This window comes from Spea bombifrons, chromosome 5 (assembly GCF_027358695.1).
Source record: "Spea bombifrons isolate aSpeBom1 chromosome 5, aSpeBom1.2.pri, whole genome shotgun sequence".
Lineage (NCBI taxonomy): Eukaryota > Metazoa > Chordata > Amphibia > Anura > Pelobatidae > Spea > Spea bombifrons.
Window position 1 is genome coordinate 7,503,020 of NC_071091.1, and position 22,414 is coordinate 7,525,433.

At 39.7% G+C, this 22,414-nt stretch overlaps 1 protein-coding gene across 1 annotated transcript in view; it reads right to left on the reverse strand.

Annotated features, from left to right (window-relative positions):
• The window catches only part of PTPRN2 (protein tyrosine phosphatase receptor type N2), a 371,264-nt gene that overhangs the window by 22,909 nt on the left and 325,941 nt on the right, over positions 1 to 22,414 (reverse strand). Inside the window, exons 14-16 of the mRNA XM_053467055.1 lie at positions 15,788 to 15,982; positions 3,959 to 4,106; positions 3,607 to 3,680 (exon numbers count right to left, since the gene is read on the reverse strand). Of these exons, the coding sequence (XP_053323030.1) occupies positions 3,607 to 3,680; positions 3,959 to 4,106; positions 15,788 to 15,982 (417 nt within the window). The remainder of the gene's footprint in view (positions 1 to 3,606; positions 3,681 to 3,958; positions 4,107 to 15,787; positions 15,983 to 22,414) is intronic.

The window sequence follows — 22,414 nt, forward strand, 5'->3', positions numbered from 1 at the left end:
ATAAAGGGTGAAATGTGATTGAAGTCCACGGCACGCATAAGACCAAAAATCAGTGCATTTTATCGTCCAGAGGGGTGTTCAGTGCATCATAACCCTATTAAACACTAAAAGGAGAATGATTTATTGAGTCAGAAGTTACTAACATATTTTGCTCACTAGAGTAATAAAATATATTAAAATCTGTTCTGTTAAAATATTAAATCGCACCCATATCAGACCATAGAAACATATTATTTAATGGCACATAACAACCATTCGGCCCGTCTAGTCTGGAATTTCTCTTCTGTAAAGACTCAAACTTGAATCAGTTCCTGGTTACATATTGGATTCAGTAGCCAATTGCCTATACCATTTAAATTGGACCACTGTATTAGCCTCTAACACTGTGCTGGGAGGCTGTTCCATGTACCTACCACCTTCTCAGTAAACTAAAGGCTCCTTACATTATGTCTAAGCCTCTGATCGTTATGACCTCTTGTTCTAACATTTCTCCTCCATTAAAATAAACACCCCTCTTATACTTTGTTAAACCCAAAGTTTGTGTCTCCGGTATTTATTCCATCATTGTAGGTAAAAACCCTGATTGTGTAGGGATGTCGCATGTTTGTTTAACACTTAGCCAGAGGATGTACCCAGATTTTGTCAACAGAACCCTGACTGTAAAAAAATCTTCAGGAGCGGAAGCAGATGTATAGATCAAAAAATAAATAAATTAACTAAAAATAATAATAATAATAATAATAATAATAATATATATATATATATATATATTCTTTTTAAATTGTTGGCGGCTTCACCCTATTTATGACATCATCATGAAGCCCATGCGGATTTTATTCTTATCCAGTAGATAAACTGTATATGATATATTACGTCTGTGTCACAAAAGGGCAGAACTAGCAAATGAAAGAAAGAAAAAAAAAGATGAATAAAGCTGCCATCTATTTATACTTTTAAATGCCACTTAAATGAGTCCCTTTAAACGGTCCCAGCACTCTATATATAAGAAATATTTTTCCGATTAAGACAAAAATGGATAGAGATATACTATAAAAATAAAAGAAATATTGTGTACTTATACACAATGATTCCAACAAAGGAAAATAATGCATCCTTAAGGATAATCCTATTTGTCAATTTGGGGTACATGATCAACCAGTTTTATAATCCGAGGAATTATGTAATATACAGCCATGGAATCTTCCCGAGTCTACACATTTCTTCCAAATTCTCTATTTTATGTAATGGATTGCCGACTCTCTGCTTTTCACGGCGTCTTTATTTATCCAGTTCTAGAAATGATGTAATAGATGTTTACGGCGCGCTACAAATCATAGAGAAACTTGATTATTTGTTGAAATACACACTGAGGTTGGCAGAAAATAGTCTTGTTTTATATAGAATTCCTGATACTGTAATATTTTATATTTACGCCCCGTTCTTTTTCCATGTAAACATTTACACAGGAGAGTCTGAGTGTAGACAACGGTATTTATTGGTTAATAATTCCTGGCTTCCCGTGAACTGCCGGCTTTATTTGACATTTATGATTTTTATTAAGTCAATAACCTTGTTCCATTTTCCTAGATCACCGTTGGTTATGATTATGAGTAGATTAAAAGCCCCACGAAAATAGTTACAGAAATTCGATCCAATATCTGATGAAAAAAGGGGGGAAAAAAAGAACAAAACGTTGCTATATATTAATTAAAATGATATATTTCTGGATATTAGGGCAGAGGCAATTCATCCAATAAAAAGCAGAATTTATTCAAAGAAATGTCAGGCCATGTTCTATATTTAAAGAATAGACCTCCCTCTAATTTTGTGTAAATTATCCATAAAATCAAAAGGTCGGTATATTATACTGGACGACAAACCGCACATTTCCGGATGTGAAAATAATGAAGAATAAGGTCCAGCTGTTATTTCAAGGGGCTTCTGTGCCAATCAGTAACAATATGAGACACCAGCGCTGGGGATCTGGCGGCTTCTGGGTCTTTGTTGAATGATACGAGCTTCACACCCTCTTACTAATGAGATGCCGCCGATTGTAGAGAAATGATTAACTGGTGGGATGTGAGGCTGTCAATCAAGGATCCCCCCCCCCCACCGCAGATAAAGATCAAATCCCTTTCACTCTGAACCCGGAGTCTTTCAGCCCGAAAGGAATATATTATTTTTAATCACTAGGTTATATTGCAGGTCACCGATTGGCTTAACTGAGCGTGCCACCACAACCACATGGATTCTGCACGATGGCTTCAGCTTCCTTCAGCGTGGAATATATTATATTATAAATATAAAGCCACCTTTAAGACGGGGCTGAAGGGTCTGCTGCCCTGGGCCCTGACTTATGTTAGGGGGCCACAGAAGCTGCTCCTTGGGCTTCTCATTGGTTTTTGTGCATCATTAAGCTGCGTGAATGAGAACTCCATGGGTTGCAGCATCAGACAAGGCTAGTGGCATCAAGTAGGATAGGGTTGCGAGAGGACGACAAGGAGAGGGTTCCCCAGGGCCCCCTTTTCTTTAAAGATGGCCCTGTGTATGAATATATATGTACATACATACACACACACACACACACACACACAAGGCCATATGTATATATATATATAAACAGAGAGTGAGAAACGCCATAAACTAAAAACTAGAGGGTCAGAAGAGGGTAGATAAATGGAACAGACTCCTAGTAGACGCGGTAGAGACTAATACAGTGAGCAAATGTAAACATGCATGGCATAGACGGCTTCTGAATCTAAGACGAGACCAACGACTGATTAAGATTTGAGTCTTTACACCAGGAAAAAATGGGCAGAATAGACGGAGACCAGATGATCCTTATCCGCCGTCAAAATTCTACGTCCCCCCGAGAGAAAGGGTCACATTTTCCCGCACAAACAATAGAGAAATGACAGCTTTAACCCTTTCGGTGCCAGGGGGATGAATAAACAGGCATGCAGACACGAGCACACAAGGGCATAGGGAATCAATGCCGATTTGAGCAGCTCCGTCACGCAACAAAGCCCCGCGTTAAATCACAAGCGGGCCAATCGTCACCTTTTAGCGCTAATCAGCTGCTGTCACAAAGCAGCTATTTGGAACGCGGCAAACATAATGATTTCACAGCAGTAAAATGTTCCGTGGGTCCTTCGGAGACGCGATACAATTACAGTCGTTCTAGGAGTATTCTGTTGTACAGACAACAGCTAATGACGGGAGGGAGAGTATAAAGTCAAGTCAACCTTGTGTACAGAGAGCAAATTTCTTAAATGAGAGAGATGGTAATTCTGTCTGTGTCTCGGGGGTGCGTGGCGCAATGCAGTAAATATACAGAGAGAATACACACTACGACTACAGGGGCCCCGGAACGTAAAATACTGTGACCTGCGCTGGCTAAAGGAAATGTATATATAGACGTATTTTTAATTGCGCACACCCCGGATGAGATATGTGAGCTGGGGAAGGTGAGGTTACAAAGGATTCTTTGGGTTAAAGTGGAAAATAATTCAAAATAATGACTTTTGCAGAAAAAAAAAACCCCTGGAAGCATTCATGTTGGGTAAAGCAATTAGATGACTACAGCAGAAGAAAGCTCGTACTTACAATCGGACTGGCATTGATGTAGTCTGAGTTATCGTGACTGTTTTCTGCCTTTAATATGATTCTGTTGTGGTCATCTACAAATAAATAAAAAAACAAAATTCATTTTCATGTGTTCTAAGCGTTAAAAAAGGAAATATTTATATATATATATATATATATATACACACACACACACACACTATAGTTCAAAAGTTTGGGGTCACTTAGGCATTTCCTTGTTGTTGAAAGAACCAGTAGAATATATGAGAGTTTCCAGGACTACTTGTATTGTCGCATATCAGCCTGGCAAGGGTTGCAGTTGGAGGATTTGCTTCAAAACATGCATATAAAAATAGAATCTAATGACACCTACACGTCACAACATCCATGGAACGATTCTTCATTATGTTCGCCTCCTTATGAGCGATGAGCGTTGAATTCGGCTCTGCCTGATAAGCGCAAAGAGCTTCCCATTCCTTTTCCAGACGGTTCTTATTTTTCAAGTGGTCTTCCATGTAAGACTGTAGCAAAAAAGGGAAAATAGCCATAAATATACCAATACATATATAGACATAATATTGAGTCCAAATTCTCCAGAATCAGGAAAAGTCATTTAATCATCCAGTAAAAAGGTGCATATCCTATGCATAAAAATTTGCAAAAAAAGCCGCAAAACCTATAAATATGTTTGTGCTCTAATTAAACATTCAAGAAAAGTGAGCTTATTGTTGTGAGGATTCACTGTCCCTTTTAAACCTGGAAGGACTCGTAGTCAATCAGAGCCTGTCCCTTCTATTAAGGAGTCTTTATGAGAAGTACGTTATGAATGATTATAAATGCTGCTGATACGAATGAATTAATTGGGAGATCTGCTCGCAAGAATGAGATGCCCAAAACTAGGGGGACTATAAGGCTCCTTAAGTCTATGGCCAAAAGAGCCTTCTGGTCACTATACCCGCAAGGGATTGAGTGAAGGGGTTAACACAGATGCGTCTTAATGTTACAAGAGAGGAGCAGTTCAGGGGCAGTGGCAGGTCATGTATTCCAAGTGCCCCTCTTCAGGTGGACAGTCCCTCTTTGGGACCAACCCCTCACCCTCACACATTTTTTTTTAGGAGCTCCTGTTGCTTGGTGGTTATGTGTGTTCTATAAACCAAACATTTACAATGTGTGTTGATAAATCTACTTGTTTCAGTAAAATAAATTATTCTACTAAAAGCATTAAGTTTGTAAATATTAATAGATTCACATAAACTGTCCTGCCCACTAGCCACAGTTCTAGCCACAGCTCCTCAAACATATACAACATGGGGGGAGCGCACAACCTAAAAAGCAGAAAAAGACTTTCATATTCAGATTCCTGGTAGCTAGAATAACAATGACCAATAAGTACACAAAAACAAAAAAAACAAGAAATCAGCGCATACCCAGCAAATACTATTAGAAAAACACCTATCTAAGGCATAAATATTGGGGATTCCGTCACACTATATGGCCGTATATTGCTTATCCCGCCACTACGTCAAAGCACCCCAAGTTTGGTGAGTCCTATATAATATTTTATGGCTATATCGCTTATCAAGAAGCTGAATCAACCTTGGGACTCTCAAGCAATTTAAAGCCTTTTGTGGGCGACTGCTAAAACGCATGCCCCCCCCCCAAGCCCTCTCTGGCTATTTAGAATGTTGGGGTTATGTTTTAATAGCAGCCATTGCACCTAACATATATTCGAGCGAAATATACACATTGTATTTTATTTTTAAAAATATAAAGTGAGTGACAGGCGGCTCGAGCATTTTGTCTGTGTATTTATAGATTAAAATGAACACTGACATGGGTTACTTGCCAAATATTCTTTATCTTCTACGTGGTTACAAACTATATGTACTGCTGGCGGCGGTCCATTAATTCGTTTTATCTGCTGCCAGATTTGCAAACTTTTTTGTGCTAATTGCCAAATTTCTCTGTAATATGGAAATGTTCACCTGGAGCTATAACCCTGAGCAATTTCATTTCTGGCTAGCGATCTTTAGCGGCAAGTCGTTATTTCATTTCATTATTTAACACCTTCAAGCCAACGTGGTTGGACTGGGCCTCCATCTGGTACCAAAGCATTTTAATAACATAACCAAATATTGAGCCTCCATTTCGGGGGGGTTTAGTGTAAAACCTGGGGGGAAAAAATCAAATATTATACTTTTAGTGTAGCAGATTCTCTCTCTCTCATCTATGATGACAAAATCCAGAACCATACCTCCCAAGCGTCCCTCTTTAGAAGGTATGGACTCATACCCCCCCACATTTCAGATGTCCAAATGGGAACACCTGTGTTGGGGAAGCGGCTAGAGGAGGACTGGGTGGGATTTAAGCAATAGTGGGTGGAGCTGTATGCAGAAGTGGGTGGAGTCAGAGCTACAGCCAACCACCCACCTTACTCCAAGAGCCAACGTGTGCAGAGCATCGCCAGGTGGTCACGTGGCAAAAACACTGACCTCCATTGATTTTACAGCTTCTCGAGCCACAAAATTGTGACACGGCGGGACAGTGCCCGAAAACTGGGACTGTCCTGTGAAAACCGGGATACCTGGGGGCTTGGGGCACAGTGTTCTTATGTATGGAACAGAATGCAACAAATCAGTACATTGCTCTCCTATAAAGGACGCAACATGCATCTGCACCTCTTCGTTTATTTTAACGTTGACTTAATTGTCGCCATATGCTTTCATCCGTTTTTTTAAATATAATTATATATATATTACTTGAAAATTACTCCCAGATTTATTTTTTTAATAATGCTCAATAGGCCCAATCAGTATCTGTAATGTCAGAACAGGGCCTTGGTTGTTGGTTGTGGGTTCTCCTCATTAGTTTGGCTTATTATACTCGTTATATGACGTTGCCAATCACAGGAAGCCTATATAAACCAGGAAATGCATCTATTATGTCTTATAAAAACCAAAATGGCCAGAAGAAGAATACACCTTGGACCCCAATATATTTACAAGCCCATCTTTTCTACATAACAAAATGTCCTGCTGACCAGGGTCCAAACATCCTTAGGGGCCCATACAAAGCTGCCCTGGTGCCTACTAAATAGCTTTCAACGACCTGGCTGACCTCTGTGCATCAGGGGAAGAGAAGCTGCTAGGAAGGTTAGATCAATTTGGGGAGAATGAACTCCATCTCCCCTCTACCTCAAGTGGTTTGTTCCATGGACACTTCCTGTCTAGAATGGAGTGCTTCCTGTGCCCAGAGAAATTGCTTGCTTTGGTGGAAGCCCAGTTTTGTGTGTTACCATTCGAGTGGGAGAGGGTAGTATATATTATTAATGCGCTATATACATACCTGATGTGTTGTTGCGAGTGATGAAAACTTTAATTGCATTAATTTGCAAATAACATAACTTATTACCATAAAAGGGGTATCAGCTGTTTTCGGTGAATGCAGAAAGTTTTATGTGGTGTATGGGCACATCATTAGGATAAATTAGGGTACATTCTGCTTTAATGTAAAAAAAATAATAATCCTATTTTCAATATTTTGCATGAGCGAGCGCCATGTGAACCCAAATGCATCATATAGAGAATGAGCTTCTTCGGGTCATGGTGGGGGGGGGGGGGGGTTGCGATGTAATCATTAGTAAGTGTCACTTGTCATCTTTGGTGTCTCTTCGTCTATCCTGCTGTTTGATAATTTGAGTTCTCAGCGTGAAATCATACTGCTGAGAGCCGAACACTGTGCCCTTTCTATTAACCAACAGCAAAAAAAAAACTTAATTAAAATATTTGATTGGTAAATAAATTCATAGTGCCCTTGAATGCCACTTACAGCACTAATTTTAATAACATTTCAATTAGTTTCGGAGACATGCAGAATACTGATGCCAGTTACATTAGCTGACTAGTTCGCCATTTACAAATTGCATATGTGACAATTTCAGCTGAGTGTCATCTTAATTGCCTGGGGAGCCTTGTCTGCATGGCAGCCCCCCCCCCCCTTTTATTTTATTTTTTGGAATATCAGATATACTTTTGCTACCTGATCCTTGAAAAACATAAACAGCTATGACTGTCTCTTAAAATTCGACAGACCCATAAGAAGTGGCTTTGCTCATGTATAAACCAGTTCTCCTATAGATCTGCCTAATTCTAGAGCGTCTCTAAATGGGGGAACAAATGCCCTACAATACAATTATCCTAGTTAGCCTGGGTATGGCAGCTGATTGCCGAGACGCCTCACTCATCCTTTGTTCATGGACACCAGGTTGGCAGGATAGCTTTTGCCCATTCCTTTATTTGTTCTGCCCCTTCCGTCTCCAAAAAATTGCCCACCTGCTGCCATAGCTACCCCTTCCTGGCTCCTGGATGAAACACTGGAAACTAACGGAGAGGACAGCGGTGACATATCCGAATGCAGGCATGGACCCCACCATAATAGCCCCCCCAATGAGTAGCCATGGTCCTATGTTTCCTATTGTGAGCCAAAGCAGGGCTCCCCCCCCAAGTACCAGGGACCCTAGGCATTAACTTCAGCAGTATAATCATCATTTTGCGTGCACCTAAGAGACTAATAAAAGATTGTGATATCTGCCACTATTAAAAATTTCTACAATAAACTGCGTACTCCTTTATTGCTAAGGGAAGAAAACACCCCCTTGTTTATTCATCAAAATATCGACTTGGCAGTTTGTAATCAGAACGCACTCCCATTAAAATATGTAAATCAAGCAGCAAAATTCTGATTATGATGGGCAAGCTTCGCGCGGTACGGTATTCCTCAGAAACAAAGGTAATTTGGAGAGCCATAGGAATAGACCTGAAATTATTATTAGTCGCGGTGTATAAAGTGCTGACATTTTCCATAGCGCTATACAACGGAGAGACTTAACATCCCACTAACTAGCAAAAGATAGGAAGGCGCCGGTATTTTATAACACAGACTGCGGTGTGATATAGCGAGGTTATTTGGAACAAGCATTTCTGATGCAACGTTCTAGAAAGCTGTCTTATCCCCATGGCAACTGCCGGGCATGCTGTATGGGCTATTCGATAATGCAATAATGATAACACCAGGTTTATAGAAGTTATCGGTGTTGACTGCGTGTTATATAGAATCTGACATCAAATAAGAAGCATTTGTCTCATTAAGTCTACCCATTTTTTGGGATGTAGACTAAAACCTTAATCAGTCCTTGGTCTTAGGTTCAGGATTCCCATTTGCCTTAAAGGGAAACTGCCGTCAAATATTAGCAGAACTAAATTCATTTATTGACACTATCCATCAAAAGAATAACCCCGATATAGGCGTTAGATGAAGAAGAGATGTCTGAGGTCCTAGGTCTTTTTCTCTGTTGGCCCAAATAAAAGGTATAAACTTCAACTAAAGTCTCCTTCATCAATCTTTGTAAATTATTTTTGAGATAATAGGTCACATCAAAAGTTCTGTCCATTCATTCTGGCCACGCCCTTTCAAAGGCTGCCTCAACCAATCAACAACAATCAGCAACTTAACACTCAAAGATAAGTTAATAGGGAGCGATAATCATGTAGACGGCTAAGACGGCTGCTACTGCGGTACACATAAGCCTGGTTTTATTAGATATATGTTGCTTATTTGATTTAAACTATTATGTCGGTTTATTTAGAGTATAAAGAACGTATAGTAAAATGTAGGATGTGGCAAAGCGACTGTTCCGATTTAAGTCTATATCATTTATTTCACAAAGTTTTCTACTGTCATCTTCTGAACAAGAGACCTATGAGGTCCAGAAAGCATTTGTAACTTTATATCTTTATATCTTTTGCATTGTTGGTGCAATAAAAGATGCCAAGGCGAACTAAAGACTCCATCTTCTCTTGAGATAATACAGATATATCCTTTTTTTTCTTTCGTGTCGCTATAGGAACATCATGATCGAAACCACCAAACCAATGAGTTTTCCTTTCTATGTTCGCTAATTAAATCCTCCACTTTATTCGACACGAACGACTCCTCTCACCATTTGTGCTTTAAATATAAATTATAATTTAACAAGTTCCAGGGACATATTCCAGATCCAGCCGATGCCAGCTACATGGATACATGTTGCAACAAATGTCGCTTTAGTCAGAAACAGCGGGTGGGTATTTTTTCATTAAAAGGATGCAAGGCTCCCAAAAAAGCCATAATATGATTTTTTTTTTGTGCTTTTCTGTATTCAGTCATTTTAAAAAGATACCAGCGCTGTGTTTGTTCAGATTAATACTACTCAGATGTCTTCAATATTACTGCCATCTTTCTCTTAATTCTGTGATAATGGAGTTTTGTAATGTGTAAAAGGATTATTTCAATCCAATCAGCAGGTGTTGGGATCATCGCAAACACTCACTAATCTTCTTTTCCCGCAATCTCCAGCTGCCAAAAGGTGCCTAGTGATGTCTAACGCAAAAAGGTACGGGGTAGACGGAAACAAGGTCTCGGAAGGCATGATACCGGGGGGAAAAATCCCCTGCTTCACTTTATTAAAGCTACAGAAAAAAAAAAAATTCTACTAAATGAACAAAATGGTGCAAACAGCATTGTTTATGTGCGCCAACATATATATGGAAGGTATATGCAATGTGATAGACGTAACCCCATATTGTGATGCTCAGGCCTTCATCATTGCCAGTCTGTTAGTATTTCAATCATTAATATGTATATGATAGGGAAAAGTGCAGAATATTATAATAAAATATCAATGGTTCTCCAGAATTAGAATTATTTACATTCCTGGGAACTCTCTGGGTTGACCCGGAGTCTCCGGTTGATGAGCTGCTTCTCTGAGTCTCCGAGTCACTTTCCTCCTTCCTTGTGGAGAGGAGTGGCATTTGGCCACGACTACTTCCCCATCCTACTTAAGCAAGTTTGAGACTAGCCCCACCCATACATAAGGGCAGCTCCGCCCATATGCTTTGCTAGCCCAGCCCCTCTGCCCATTCAATGGAAGAGTGACAGCTCCGGGGTCCCACCCTTGGAAGCTCCCAGGCATGATTATATACCCCTTGATAAGTAACTACAAGACAATAATACGTTATAGTTTTTATTATCATTGTATTCGTTGTATCACATGACAATGTGTATCGCTCTATAAACATGATAGATAATTAGTGGGGGCTCTAAAAAAAGGTAAAACTGAAATATAGAGAATTAACACGAAAGGAGGCATTGATATGCCAAAGAAACCAAGAAAGCTTCTTAAAGGTTTCTAGGAGGAAATAATACAATGACTCTCTTATTAGCTTGGAGAGAGAGCAATTAATGCTTTGTCTGAAATAAATAATCACCTTCAATAAACGAGGAAAGGTCTAATGAGGTTTCTGTGTTGGAAATAACGGAAGCGATTCAGTTTCAGCATTTTTTTTCTTGCATAAAATGTCAAAAACGACTCTGCTAAAGTATAGAAATGATGTAAGAGTTTTGTTACACATCGTGGTTTGTCTTTTTTTTTTCTTAGTGCCCCCAGTTGCTCCTAATTTGCGACTGAGATTTAGTATGTTTGAGATCAATGCGCGAAAATCTACAAAAAGGCACTGCTTACCCAAAAAAGTGCTGTATACAGTAATATAACCTCCAGCGCTGTATACAGTAATATAACCTCCCAGCGCTGTATACAGTAATATAACCCCCAGCGCTGTATACAGTAATATAAACCCAGCGCTGTATACAGTAATATAACCACCCAGCGCTGTATACAGTAATATAACCTCCAGCGCTGTATACAGTAATAAAACCCCCCACGCTGTATACAGTAATATAACCCCAGCGCTGTATACAGTAATATAACCTCCCAGCGCTGTATACAGTAATATAACCTCCAGCGCTGTATACAGTAATAAAACCCCCCACGCTGTATACAGTAATATAACCCCAGCGCTGTATACAGTAATATAACCTCCCAGAGCTGTATACAGTAATATAACCCCCCAGCGCTGTATACAGTAATATAACCCCCAGCACTGTATACAGTAATATACCCCCCAGCGCTGTATACAGTAATATAACCCCCAGCGCTGTATACAGTAATATAAACCCCCAGCGCTGTATACAATAATAACCCCCCAGCGCTGTATACAGTAATATAACCCCCAGCGCTGTATACAGTAATATAACCCCCCAGCGCTGTATACACTTATATAAACCCCCAGCGCTGTATACAATAATAACCCCCCAGCGCTGTATACAGTAATATAACCCCCAGCGCTGTATACAGTAATATAACCCCCAGCGCTGTATACAGTAATATAACCCCCCAGCGCTGTATACGGTAATATAATCCCCCAGAGCTGAATACAGTATTATAACCCCCCAGCGCTGTATACAGTAATATAACCCCCAGTGCTGTATACAATAATAACCCCAAGTGCTGTATACAGTAATATAATCCCCAGCGCTGTATACAGTAATATAACCCCCCAGCGCTATATACAGTAATATAATCCCCAGCGCTGTATACAGTAATATAACCCCCCAGCGCTGTATACAGTAATATAACCCCCAGTGCTGTATACAGTAATATAATCCCCAGCACTGTATACAGTAATATAACCCCCCAGCGCTGTATACAGTTATATAACCCCCCAGCGCTGTATACAGTAATATACACCCCGGCGCTGTATACAGTAATACCCCCCAGCGCTGTATACAGTAATATAACCCCCAGCGCTGTATACAGTAATATAACCCCCCAGCGCTGTATACAGTAATATAACCCCCCAGCACTGTATACAGTAATATAACCCCCAGCACTGTATACAGTAATATAACCCCCAGCGCTGTACATAGTAACATAACCCCCCAGCGCTGTATACAGTAATATAACCCCCAGCGCTGTATACAGTAATATAACCCCCAGCGCTGTATACAGTAATATAACCCCCAGCGCTGTATACAGTAATATAACCCCCAGCGCTGTATACAGTAATATAACCCCCCAGCACTGTATACAGTAATATAACCCCCCAGCACTGTATACAGTAATATAACCCCCAGCGCTGTATACAGTAATATAACCCCCAGCGCTGTATCCAGTAATATAACCCCCAGCGCTGTATACAGTAATATACCCCCCAGCGCTGTATATAGTAATATACCCCCCAGCGCTGTATATAGTAATATACCCCCCAGCGCTGTATCCGGTAATATAACCCCTCAGCACTGTACACAGTAATACCCCCCCCCAGCACTGTATATAGTAATAATAACCCTCCGGTCGGCAATGAAAATAACCTGATTTTATCTCATTTTGTTCCAATAAACTCCCCTTATCTGCAGACCTGGGGGCCGCCGTTGCTGTCAGTCATGTGATATTTTGGGTGACCTTCCCGGCTCAAACACCACACTGAGCTGATGCTTTATGGCAATGCTAATGAAGTCCGTCCCTCCATAGACTTTTATTAGACAGAGTGTCTAGATGAGTAAGTAAGACTGAGCCATTCTATTGTTTACCCCAGGCAGTATGATAAAGCTTGAGTGTTTGTGTAGCAGATTGAGCTAAGATAACAGCTAGAACCTTTATGAATGACTAGAGAAAACACTCGATTTTGAAAAAAAAATAGAACAAAAGCGCAATATTTTTGGAATAGTTATTTTATATCTGATACTAGTTCTAAAAAGTTTTTGGAGAGAGTTTCCCTTGAAGATATAATATAATTATTTATATATCCATCCCATTTGATAAGCTATTACAGAATTTCTTTTTTGTATCAAATTTTTAGACTTTTAAAGTAGGTTTTTTTTTTTTTTTGGTAATTGCTTGTAAAAGGATTATATGGAACTGGGTCTTGCTGCCGACCCGCAGAATGACAGACAGCAGAAAATGCTAATCCAACGCGATTTGTATTTATTTGCACTCGGGGAAAGGTAATTGCTGTTTTGCTACAAGTTTAACTCGCTAAATACCTTCTGAATTCAGCATTTGACGCCTTAAAACCACGTTAAATAAACACTTTACGGAATGAATAAACATTCGGAACTCAATTATTAAATATTTGGAACTAAGTATTAAAGCCGTCCATTTCAAACGCATTTTGGTTTAGTCTTTTGGGATCATAGAATCACACGCCATCCCAACAGTTCGCGCCAGGCTTTGTACATGCGCAACACGGTCATTCATTTCAGACTCAATAAACCTGCAAATGTTATCTAAAAAGGGATGTTATTTTGCATGTAAAAATTCTGCAAAAAAAAAAAAATATGCAAGGTGCATACTGAGATACTACAGGATTTTGCCTTTTTTGCCCCAAAAATGCTAAAAATTATTTCTCTCTCTGTTTTAGGATTTAAAGCTAAAAATTGATAAATTAGAGAGTGGTAGTTAAGTAGAACAGACTCTCAGCAGAAGTGGTAAAGGTTAATACGGTACAGTTTTAACTAGCATGGGATAGATATACGGCTCCTGAATCAGGACCAGGGACTGATTAAGGTTCGATTCTTTACAGCAAGCAAAACGGGCGACTAGACGGGGGCTGAAGAGGTCCGATCCGCCGTCAGTGGTCCTATGTTTCTATTGTCTTGTGGTCCAGCTCAAAGTTAGTTAATGAATAAAGCAAAATAATCCCGGCGTCATAAATCGCTGCACCCGAGCTCGGTAATCTCCTTGCAAAGTTACAATAATATTCTTTTCTGACAGATTAACATAATTTTCCACGCTTCCGCCCCCACCCCCGCTAATACATTCATTCTTCCCACCGCCGCGGATGCCTTGTGGCCATTATTTTTAACCTGCCAAGTCATATTTGCGCACCCCACGAAAGATCGGCTCACAGTTCATTTGTCATACGAGGGGGGGGGCTGCGAGAAATGCGGGGACGGGGAACGATCCGCGGGACCCTGCAAGCGACTCCGACACATGAAATATTCATCAGCGCTCGCCATCCCGCTTACATCAGTTCTATAGGTAGACTTCAACTAATAAAGATTAAAAGCCTGCTTTCTGTATGAAATCCCCTCTGATAAACGATTTGCATCTCATTAAAACAATTAAGTTCCTTCATTGATGGAGCGGATCATAAGAGCCAACATATTTTTCATACTGTTACTATGTGTTTCTTTAGAATTGTGTTTTTGGGGTGGCTGGTGGATAAGTGGAACAGCCTCCCAGCAGAGGTGGTAGAGGCTAATACAGTGAGGGAATTTAAACATGCATGGGACAGGCATATCTGTTGTGAAATTCTATGTTTGTGTTTCCGTAGAACGTTTGAATTTGTGAAATTGGGTTTAATCTCTCGGTGAAAGTAAACTGCCGTAGGTTTTTTTCAGATGTGAATCTATCCGAGAACGCTGCGCCCGTGAAGATACTCCTCCCAGATTTATTGAAGAAAGGGCCACGCGGGCAGATTTTTAATTGGGGTCAAATGAGTCTTCCAGAGCCAGACCTAAGGCCAGCCGTAACACTCATTCATTCGCCGCGTCGGAAGAGAGAGAGAGATATAAAGCACATTGATAAATCGAGTCGGCGCAGCAGGTCCATATATTTCCTCCCCACACACAGAAAAACAGCAGAAATCTATGTGCTTATATAAAAGGAGACATCGTGTCTATGGACTCACACTCACCGGCTCGCAATCACCTGCCCCCCCAACCAATCAACATATGTCAAAGGTTATTTTCAAGGATCCACAAAGTGTACTGATCCCTGACGTAGGTCTGACAGTGTCTCTCGCATGGGTGCGAAGAACACGTCACACACATGAATAGCATAAGGGGCCATCCACTGACGCGATCTCAATGCCTTCTCCCCGTAAAGCTGCTTTCAGAGCAATGGGGGGTTCACATTCTTTAATTAAGATATGTGTATAATAGTATGGCTAGAGCAGAGTGTGCATGCGCATTAGACAGAATGTTTCCGGGGCACCATGTAATAGGGGATGGACTTTAATGTACCTACAATTTCAGGATGTATAAAATGTTTAGCTTATAGAATCCATCCATCTATCAATCCATCCATCTCTATCTATCTCCATCATCTATATGTATCCATCTATCCATCCATCATCTATATTTATCTATCCATCCGTCTATCCATCCATCTCCATCACCTATATCTGTCTATCTGTCTGTCTATCTATCTATCCATGTAAATGAATTTTAGTTTTGAGAGAGTGAAATAAATGGATACATGCAGAAAAAGCATATTAAACATGTTCGAGAAGGTTTGCGCTGGAAATCTTAATTTTTTGCTCACCAGTATCATGTGGCCGGTGGAGATGTCCATATTGGATTGGACTGGCTCTTCACTCCAAGATGAGGTGCTGCTCCTTGCCGTGGGACTTTGCATCGGCCCATCGCTGAACTGTGAGGAGATGCTGTTGATACGGGAACTGTGAAGAGGCTCTGGCCGGTCAGAGGTCTTGACGGCCATCCGCTGGCGGCAAAGTTCCTGCGAGGAAACACGGACAATGTCAATCAATACCGCAGGCCTTGACGGAAACCCGATATTGGAGTAGTTAACACAAAGCCGAAACACTTCCCACCATGATTGTCTTTGGCTGGGTAAACCTAACTTGAGATTTCACGGAGTGTGAGTGGCTACCTGTCACCGAACCTCTAAGGTGAAGAGTCCAGCATTAAAACTACAGTAGAAAGGACTATCTGTTGAAGGCGCACTCCAGTCCCGACTGTTATATTGTATCACGCGGACCTTTGTTCACTCTATCCCTGCTTGTGAGGGCCTGGCATGAAGGCTTACATCTCCTATTGCCAACGCCACACCTTTCCATTTGCTTACAGACAACAGGGTGAAAAACCAGCTGAACTTCTTCAGCAGTTTGGTTATAACTCTTTCCACACTTGGCAGCTCACCATAGAGCAAGCACTCACCATAAGGAAGGTGTGTAAGTCCAGCCGAGCCATGTCTTTGCTGCTGATTCAACAACAAAACCGCCTCCCTTACTCAATTTTTTGGTACTCAAACTCTGTCTCTGCTTCCCGCTTGAGCATGCACTGTGGTAGCGCCCCCTACAGCTCAGCACCCTACAGCGTTAGCAGATTTATCCTGCTTAAACACTATAGGATGGACGGGGTTCTCAGGCGTATATACTTCATCAAAGCCCGTAGACTAGTTTAAAATGTACATTTATAACACTGCTTTCTTTGGTTAAATCTTAAATTAAAAGCCCCACCGCATGGATTACAGTCTTTGGTCTATGTTACTCCTCAAACATTTCATGTATTACAGAGCCAATGGCCTCTTTCATAATTGGTTACATCCAGGTAGAAAGAGCAGATCTTCAAAGAAAGAATGAGAAAGAGAGAACATAGCGTAAGACTTCTTAGCCAACCATGAAAAGTAAAAGACATTGGGGACATTTTGGTTTCCACTTCCCAACTTTAAAGTGCATTATGAAGGGCCTGAACTGAAAAAGTTCTCCTTCATAAACTGCTTAGCAGGCCCCGTATAGTGCATTGATCAATAACGCTCAACTCACACTCATGCTATGCATTATACAGGGACGACCAAGCTCTTCTTACAGATGAAGCTCACTGGCATACTTGGGAGGACCTCTCCAGGATTGCTCTGGAGTCTCTGGGTGAAGCTCGGCTTCCCTGGGTCTCTGGGACAGTTTCTTCTATCTCCAGGGCAAGGGATTGATTTATGGCCATCCCCACTTCCCACTCATGCCCTGCTTACCCCCTGCCCACTTTCCCCACAAATGTATAGTGTAGGTTCTTGTGAGCCAAATAAGAAAAAAGGAGATTAATTGGTTGACTGTTTGGAACTGGTCTGGAAGCCACATCTTCCAAACCTTCTTCTCTCTGACCGACTGACCAAAGGACCTGGACAATCTCACCCTATTACCTCCTTTCCACTCTCATTTAGGTGAGATTACCATTTGATGTAATGCCATTTTTTTTAATCATTTCCTTATTAGAGTCAATATTTACTATTATTAACATTTTATATATTTAATATATAATATTAATATTTATTTATATATTTCTTTTTGCTTTATAAGCTAAAACTTATTACTTGTACTATCCCTTTCACAAACTGCAAAAAAAAAAAAAAAACCCCAAATATAATTAACTGTATGAAACAAGTATCCACGTCAGCCTTGTATATGTATAAAATGTAATAAATAGCTGTTAAAAATCTCACGCTTCAGTGTTTATTAATTAAAAGGATTTTGCAAACAGTTGCTTTCTCCGAGCTGTAATTATTGTCTCAGACACAATTACATCCAAATTTCAATATGTGAATTCTCCGTTCTCGAGTTATTTGCCGGTGCTTAAAAGTAATTGGTCTGATTGATAGCAAGGACAGGTATAAATCTCAAGGTCACTACAACAAAAAAAAAAAGGGATCAGATTTATATATTTCCAGGCTACCAGTTTCGGAGCGTTTGATCATTTTGACGCATTGAGTTAATGCATAGGATTCACAAAATGACAATTGTTCCAAAAGAAAATTTTGATGTTAGATTTTGTTTTGGGGGTTAGTTTTTAATTAAAAAAAAAATTATTAGAATAGGAGATTCAGCAAAACTTCTACTTAAAGGGATCAGCAGCACATCATAACAAATTTGTATGCTAGGAATATTTGTTTGTTTTAACCCAAGAATTCTTAGTCTTTTGTATATTTCAAAGTTTGAGCTGTGGGAATGCATGTTTTCTGCATATGCTGGTAGAAAAAGAAATACTTCTTAGTTTCAGCCATTTCTACAGGTTCCAGTACAATAAGCATGGAGGAAAAACTTATACAGTGCCCTCATTGTATAGCGGCAGCCTGTTACTATAGTACCCCTATGATGTCATGGCCGTATTTGGGAACTCCCAGGTCTAACCCGGAGTCTCTGGTTAAATCATTTGTTTCTCTGGACAGGTAAGTGGCTTTGGCCACGCCCACCCCCATTCCGTCAAATCCTCGCCCAGTTAACTCCCACTAAAGGTTAGCTCCACCTCTACATGTAGCTAGTCCTGCCCCTTTATAACGCCACTCCGACAGAAGAGGGAGCCCTCCGGGTAGCCTACCCTGCAAAGTTCCCAGGTATATTCTTTGTATAAAGTGGTCTTCCAATAATGAGAGAATGAGAGAGAGAGAGAGAGAGAGAGAGAGAGAGAGAGAGAGAGAATGAGAGAGAGAATGAGAGAGAGAATGAGAGAGAGAATGAGAGAGAGAGAGAATGAGAGAGAGAATGAGAGAGAGAGAGAGAGAGAGAGAATGAGAGAGAGAATGAGAATGAGAGAGAGAGAATGAGAGAGAGAATGAGAGAGAGAGAGAGAGAGAGAGAGAGAGAGAGAGAGAGAGAGAGAGAGAGAGGGAGAATGAGAGAGAGAGCTAGATATAATGAAAAATATAGACAGATAATGAAAGATCTAACCCGGAGTATCCGGTTGAATCATTTGTTTAGCTGGACAGGTAAGCGGCTTTGGCCACGCCCACCCCCCCAGAGAGAGAGTAGAGAGAGCGAGAGAATGAGAGAGCGATAGATATAATGAAAAATATAGACAGATAATGAAAGATAGATAGATAATGAAATAGATAGAACAGACAAACAGACAGACAGATAGATATATAGATAGATAATGAAATGGATAGATAGATAGATAAATAGATAGATAGATAGATAGATAATGAAATAGATAGATAGATTAGATAGATAGATAATGAAATAGATAGATAGATAATAGATAGACAGACAGATATAATGAAATAGATATTTTGAGAGATAGATACATTATTGTTTATCATATGGATATGAATTTGGAGCTGTATTTTCTTGCTTTTGCTACAAAAAGAAATCAATAATGGCTACTCACAAGGCCGGTGGAAAACTGTACTACATGATAACGCAATAAGGTTTTACAGTTTAATCCCTCCACTGACAAAGGAACAATAAACAGCTTCTATATCTCAAAATCAATAAAATAGACTGCAATGTACTTTTAACAAAACACCACGAAGGGGACATACGGCACACTTCACTGACTTTTTATAAAGCCAAGTACAAGATGGAAAAGGGAAAGAAAAATTAACCGTCTGAGCGCCTTGGGGCAGAGTATACGCAGGTAACGCAGCCTTCAGATGGCCTTGGCGCGCACCTTGGCGGATAACAGCCTTTTCACTGCCTAGGATTGCCAAAGCCAGCGCCTAACGGGTTAAGTTTCAAAGGTGTAATAATAAAAGGGACCTTGTAAAAAATAGGCATCCAGGGAAATTAATTAAAAGGACACCATATGCACTTTAATGGTACGTTTACATTATTTTGGAGACGTAGGGGGGATTCTCAGCTGTTTAGAAGTGTGCATGCGCGGAAGGCACTCCCAATGATTATGAACATAAGACAAGACCAACGACTGATTAAGGTCTAAATCTTCACAGCAGACTAGACGGGGGCCGAAAGGGTCTTCTCTGCTCTCAAGTTCTAGGTTTAATTCCTATAACATCACCATTTATTACCTTTTCACACGTTATAATGCCTAATGTAGAAAAAATCCACTAATTAACGTTTGCAGAAATTTGACTTTTTTATGTTTATTATTATTTTTTTTCTAGATGTGCGCTTTTTTTTGGCTTTATGGTTGATCTGATGCTAAGCTTTCACGCGGTCGATCCTTCAGCGCTACTCGCAAGAATCAATTAAGCAAACATCATAAAATGTAGCTGCGGCTCCTAACGACATCAAACCAGTGTTTTTTTTTTGTTTTTTTTCCTTTCAGCTACTGGTCACGGAGAATGCGAGCCCGAAACATGTTGGCACACATTATGCAGCACACAGCAAGCGACACGCAACACGCTGATCTCCTGCTGGCACCGCTATTCGCCATATGCTAATCCATGCCACACAGCTACATAACAGGTGCAATTACGAACACGCGGGCTGTTTCCCGAGCACACTGGACGACAACTGCTTTAAGAAGCCGAACGCTGCGGGACGGAGGTTTAACACCATGGAAAATTAAAAGAAATTTATTATCGGGAATTAAAGCTGCTGTTCCACCTACTCTACCAAATTTAACACACACACACAGAATGCCTCATTCCTAATACTGATTAAAGTCCAAGGCTTACCCAGAAATAATTCGGCAACATATTTAATTATTTAATATCTTTTACAGGGTTTTCCCCTTAAAATACTTAAAAAAATGTCTCCAATAATTTTGTTGTTAAATAGTCATTTTTATATATGTTTTAATATTTTTCCCCTGCATGCCAGCGTCTATTCAATGCTTTAAAAAACTATTATTTGCAATCATTTTATTCTTTTTTAAAATATATTCTTATATAGGTAACAAAATGGGCATCAGGGGCTGATATTGGCAGTTTTACAGTATTTACCCCTTTTTAATTTGTTTCATTTCTCTGTGTGAATTCTAAATCTTTGGAGGTATTGTTAATAAGAAATCGAATTAACAATAATGCACTTCCATTACATTAAAATGTTCTACCTGTTAAATAAATTCCTAATTCATCATAAAATTACAAATTCTGCAAATTTGAAGTCACCCATAGTTACCCTATAAAAAGTTCCAACCCCCAAGATCTAATGAGATAAGTTAATGTCGAATTTGAATAATAAAAAGATAAAAAGAGCTATTCAGCTGCTATTAAATATGAAAAATACTTAGTTCCGGTCCTTGTCTTATGTCATTCAAGTCTAAAAGCTTATCCCACTCATACTTCATTTCCTTCACTAGTGTCAATTATAAGGCACCCATGTGCACTCTCGTCTCGAGTCTTACGCCAGTTATAAAACATTGCGCAATGTAAACAGGAAAAAGCCTCCATATTCCTGCTAAGCCTGACAAATTAAACAATGAATACAAATGTCTTTAAAATCTGTAAACCATTACAATAATTAACGCAGCGTCTTGGTTTTATATGATGTATTGAATAATATAAACGCGTTTCTATGTGAAAAGTGAACTTATTTAAAAAAAAAAAAAAAAAAATTGGTGTTAAACTTGGATGCACTTTGTTCTAGAATTTAGAGCAGGGAGGATAAGCCCTAAAGTATCCGACGATCCATGTTATAAATGCGTTATTGTGTGCGATTTAAGGATGATGAAATTCCAACTAATACCAGATGATTTAATTTTTTTTTTCTGTCTGAGGATCCAAGAACAAAGCCTGCCAAACAAACCACGCCATGCCAGTTCTACGTAGAATGCAGAATGTAAGACTATTTCTGGGTTGTTACATGTGTATGTGTTTTTACTTTTTTAGCTACGCTGTACATATTAATGTATCACTTCCGGCCAAGCATTTTGTTATAAAAAAAAAAAAAATATTATTATTATTTTTTTTTTTTTAAAGCAAATGGTTTCAAAGCCCATAATAATAAAAAACTAAGGAACAAGAAAGAAAATATTGATTGATATTACTGTATAGATTAGAAGATGCCTGGGAGGTCAACCTTTGTATAATCCACTTGAGTTTATGGGGAAGGTAATTAAGCAGTTACATTTCAAAGTTTTTACCACCAACACGTTCACTTTCAGAGTTCTTGACACCTGATTGGATGCAGTCTTACTAGACAGGGTTATGCTATTTGTATCAGTTTAAGCAGAAAATTGTATGGTTGTGATTCATAGCCATTGGTAATGACAATTGTAGCAAAATCTGCCAGAAAACAAAACAGAAATAGGTCGAAAAGGAGGATCTGACCGGGGCGGCTCGAATTTGGAGATTTTGGACCACTAGAAGAAGTTAGGTGGCCCAGTATGTGCAGTTCACCTGCAATTCCACACATAACCACTAGGGGAGTCAAGAGTAACTAGGACTTTGTACAGAATTAACACTTTGGATCCTTTTTCTGCTTCTTCCTTCTATACAGTCCCTTTTAGTGAATGTTTCATGGAAAGGAGTGTT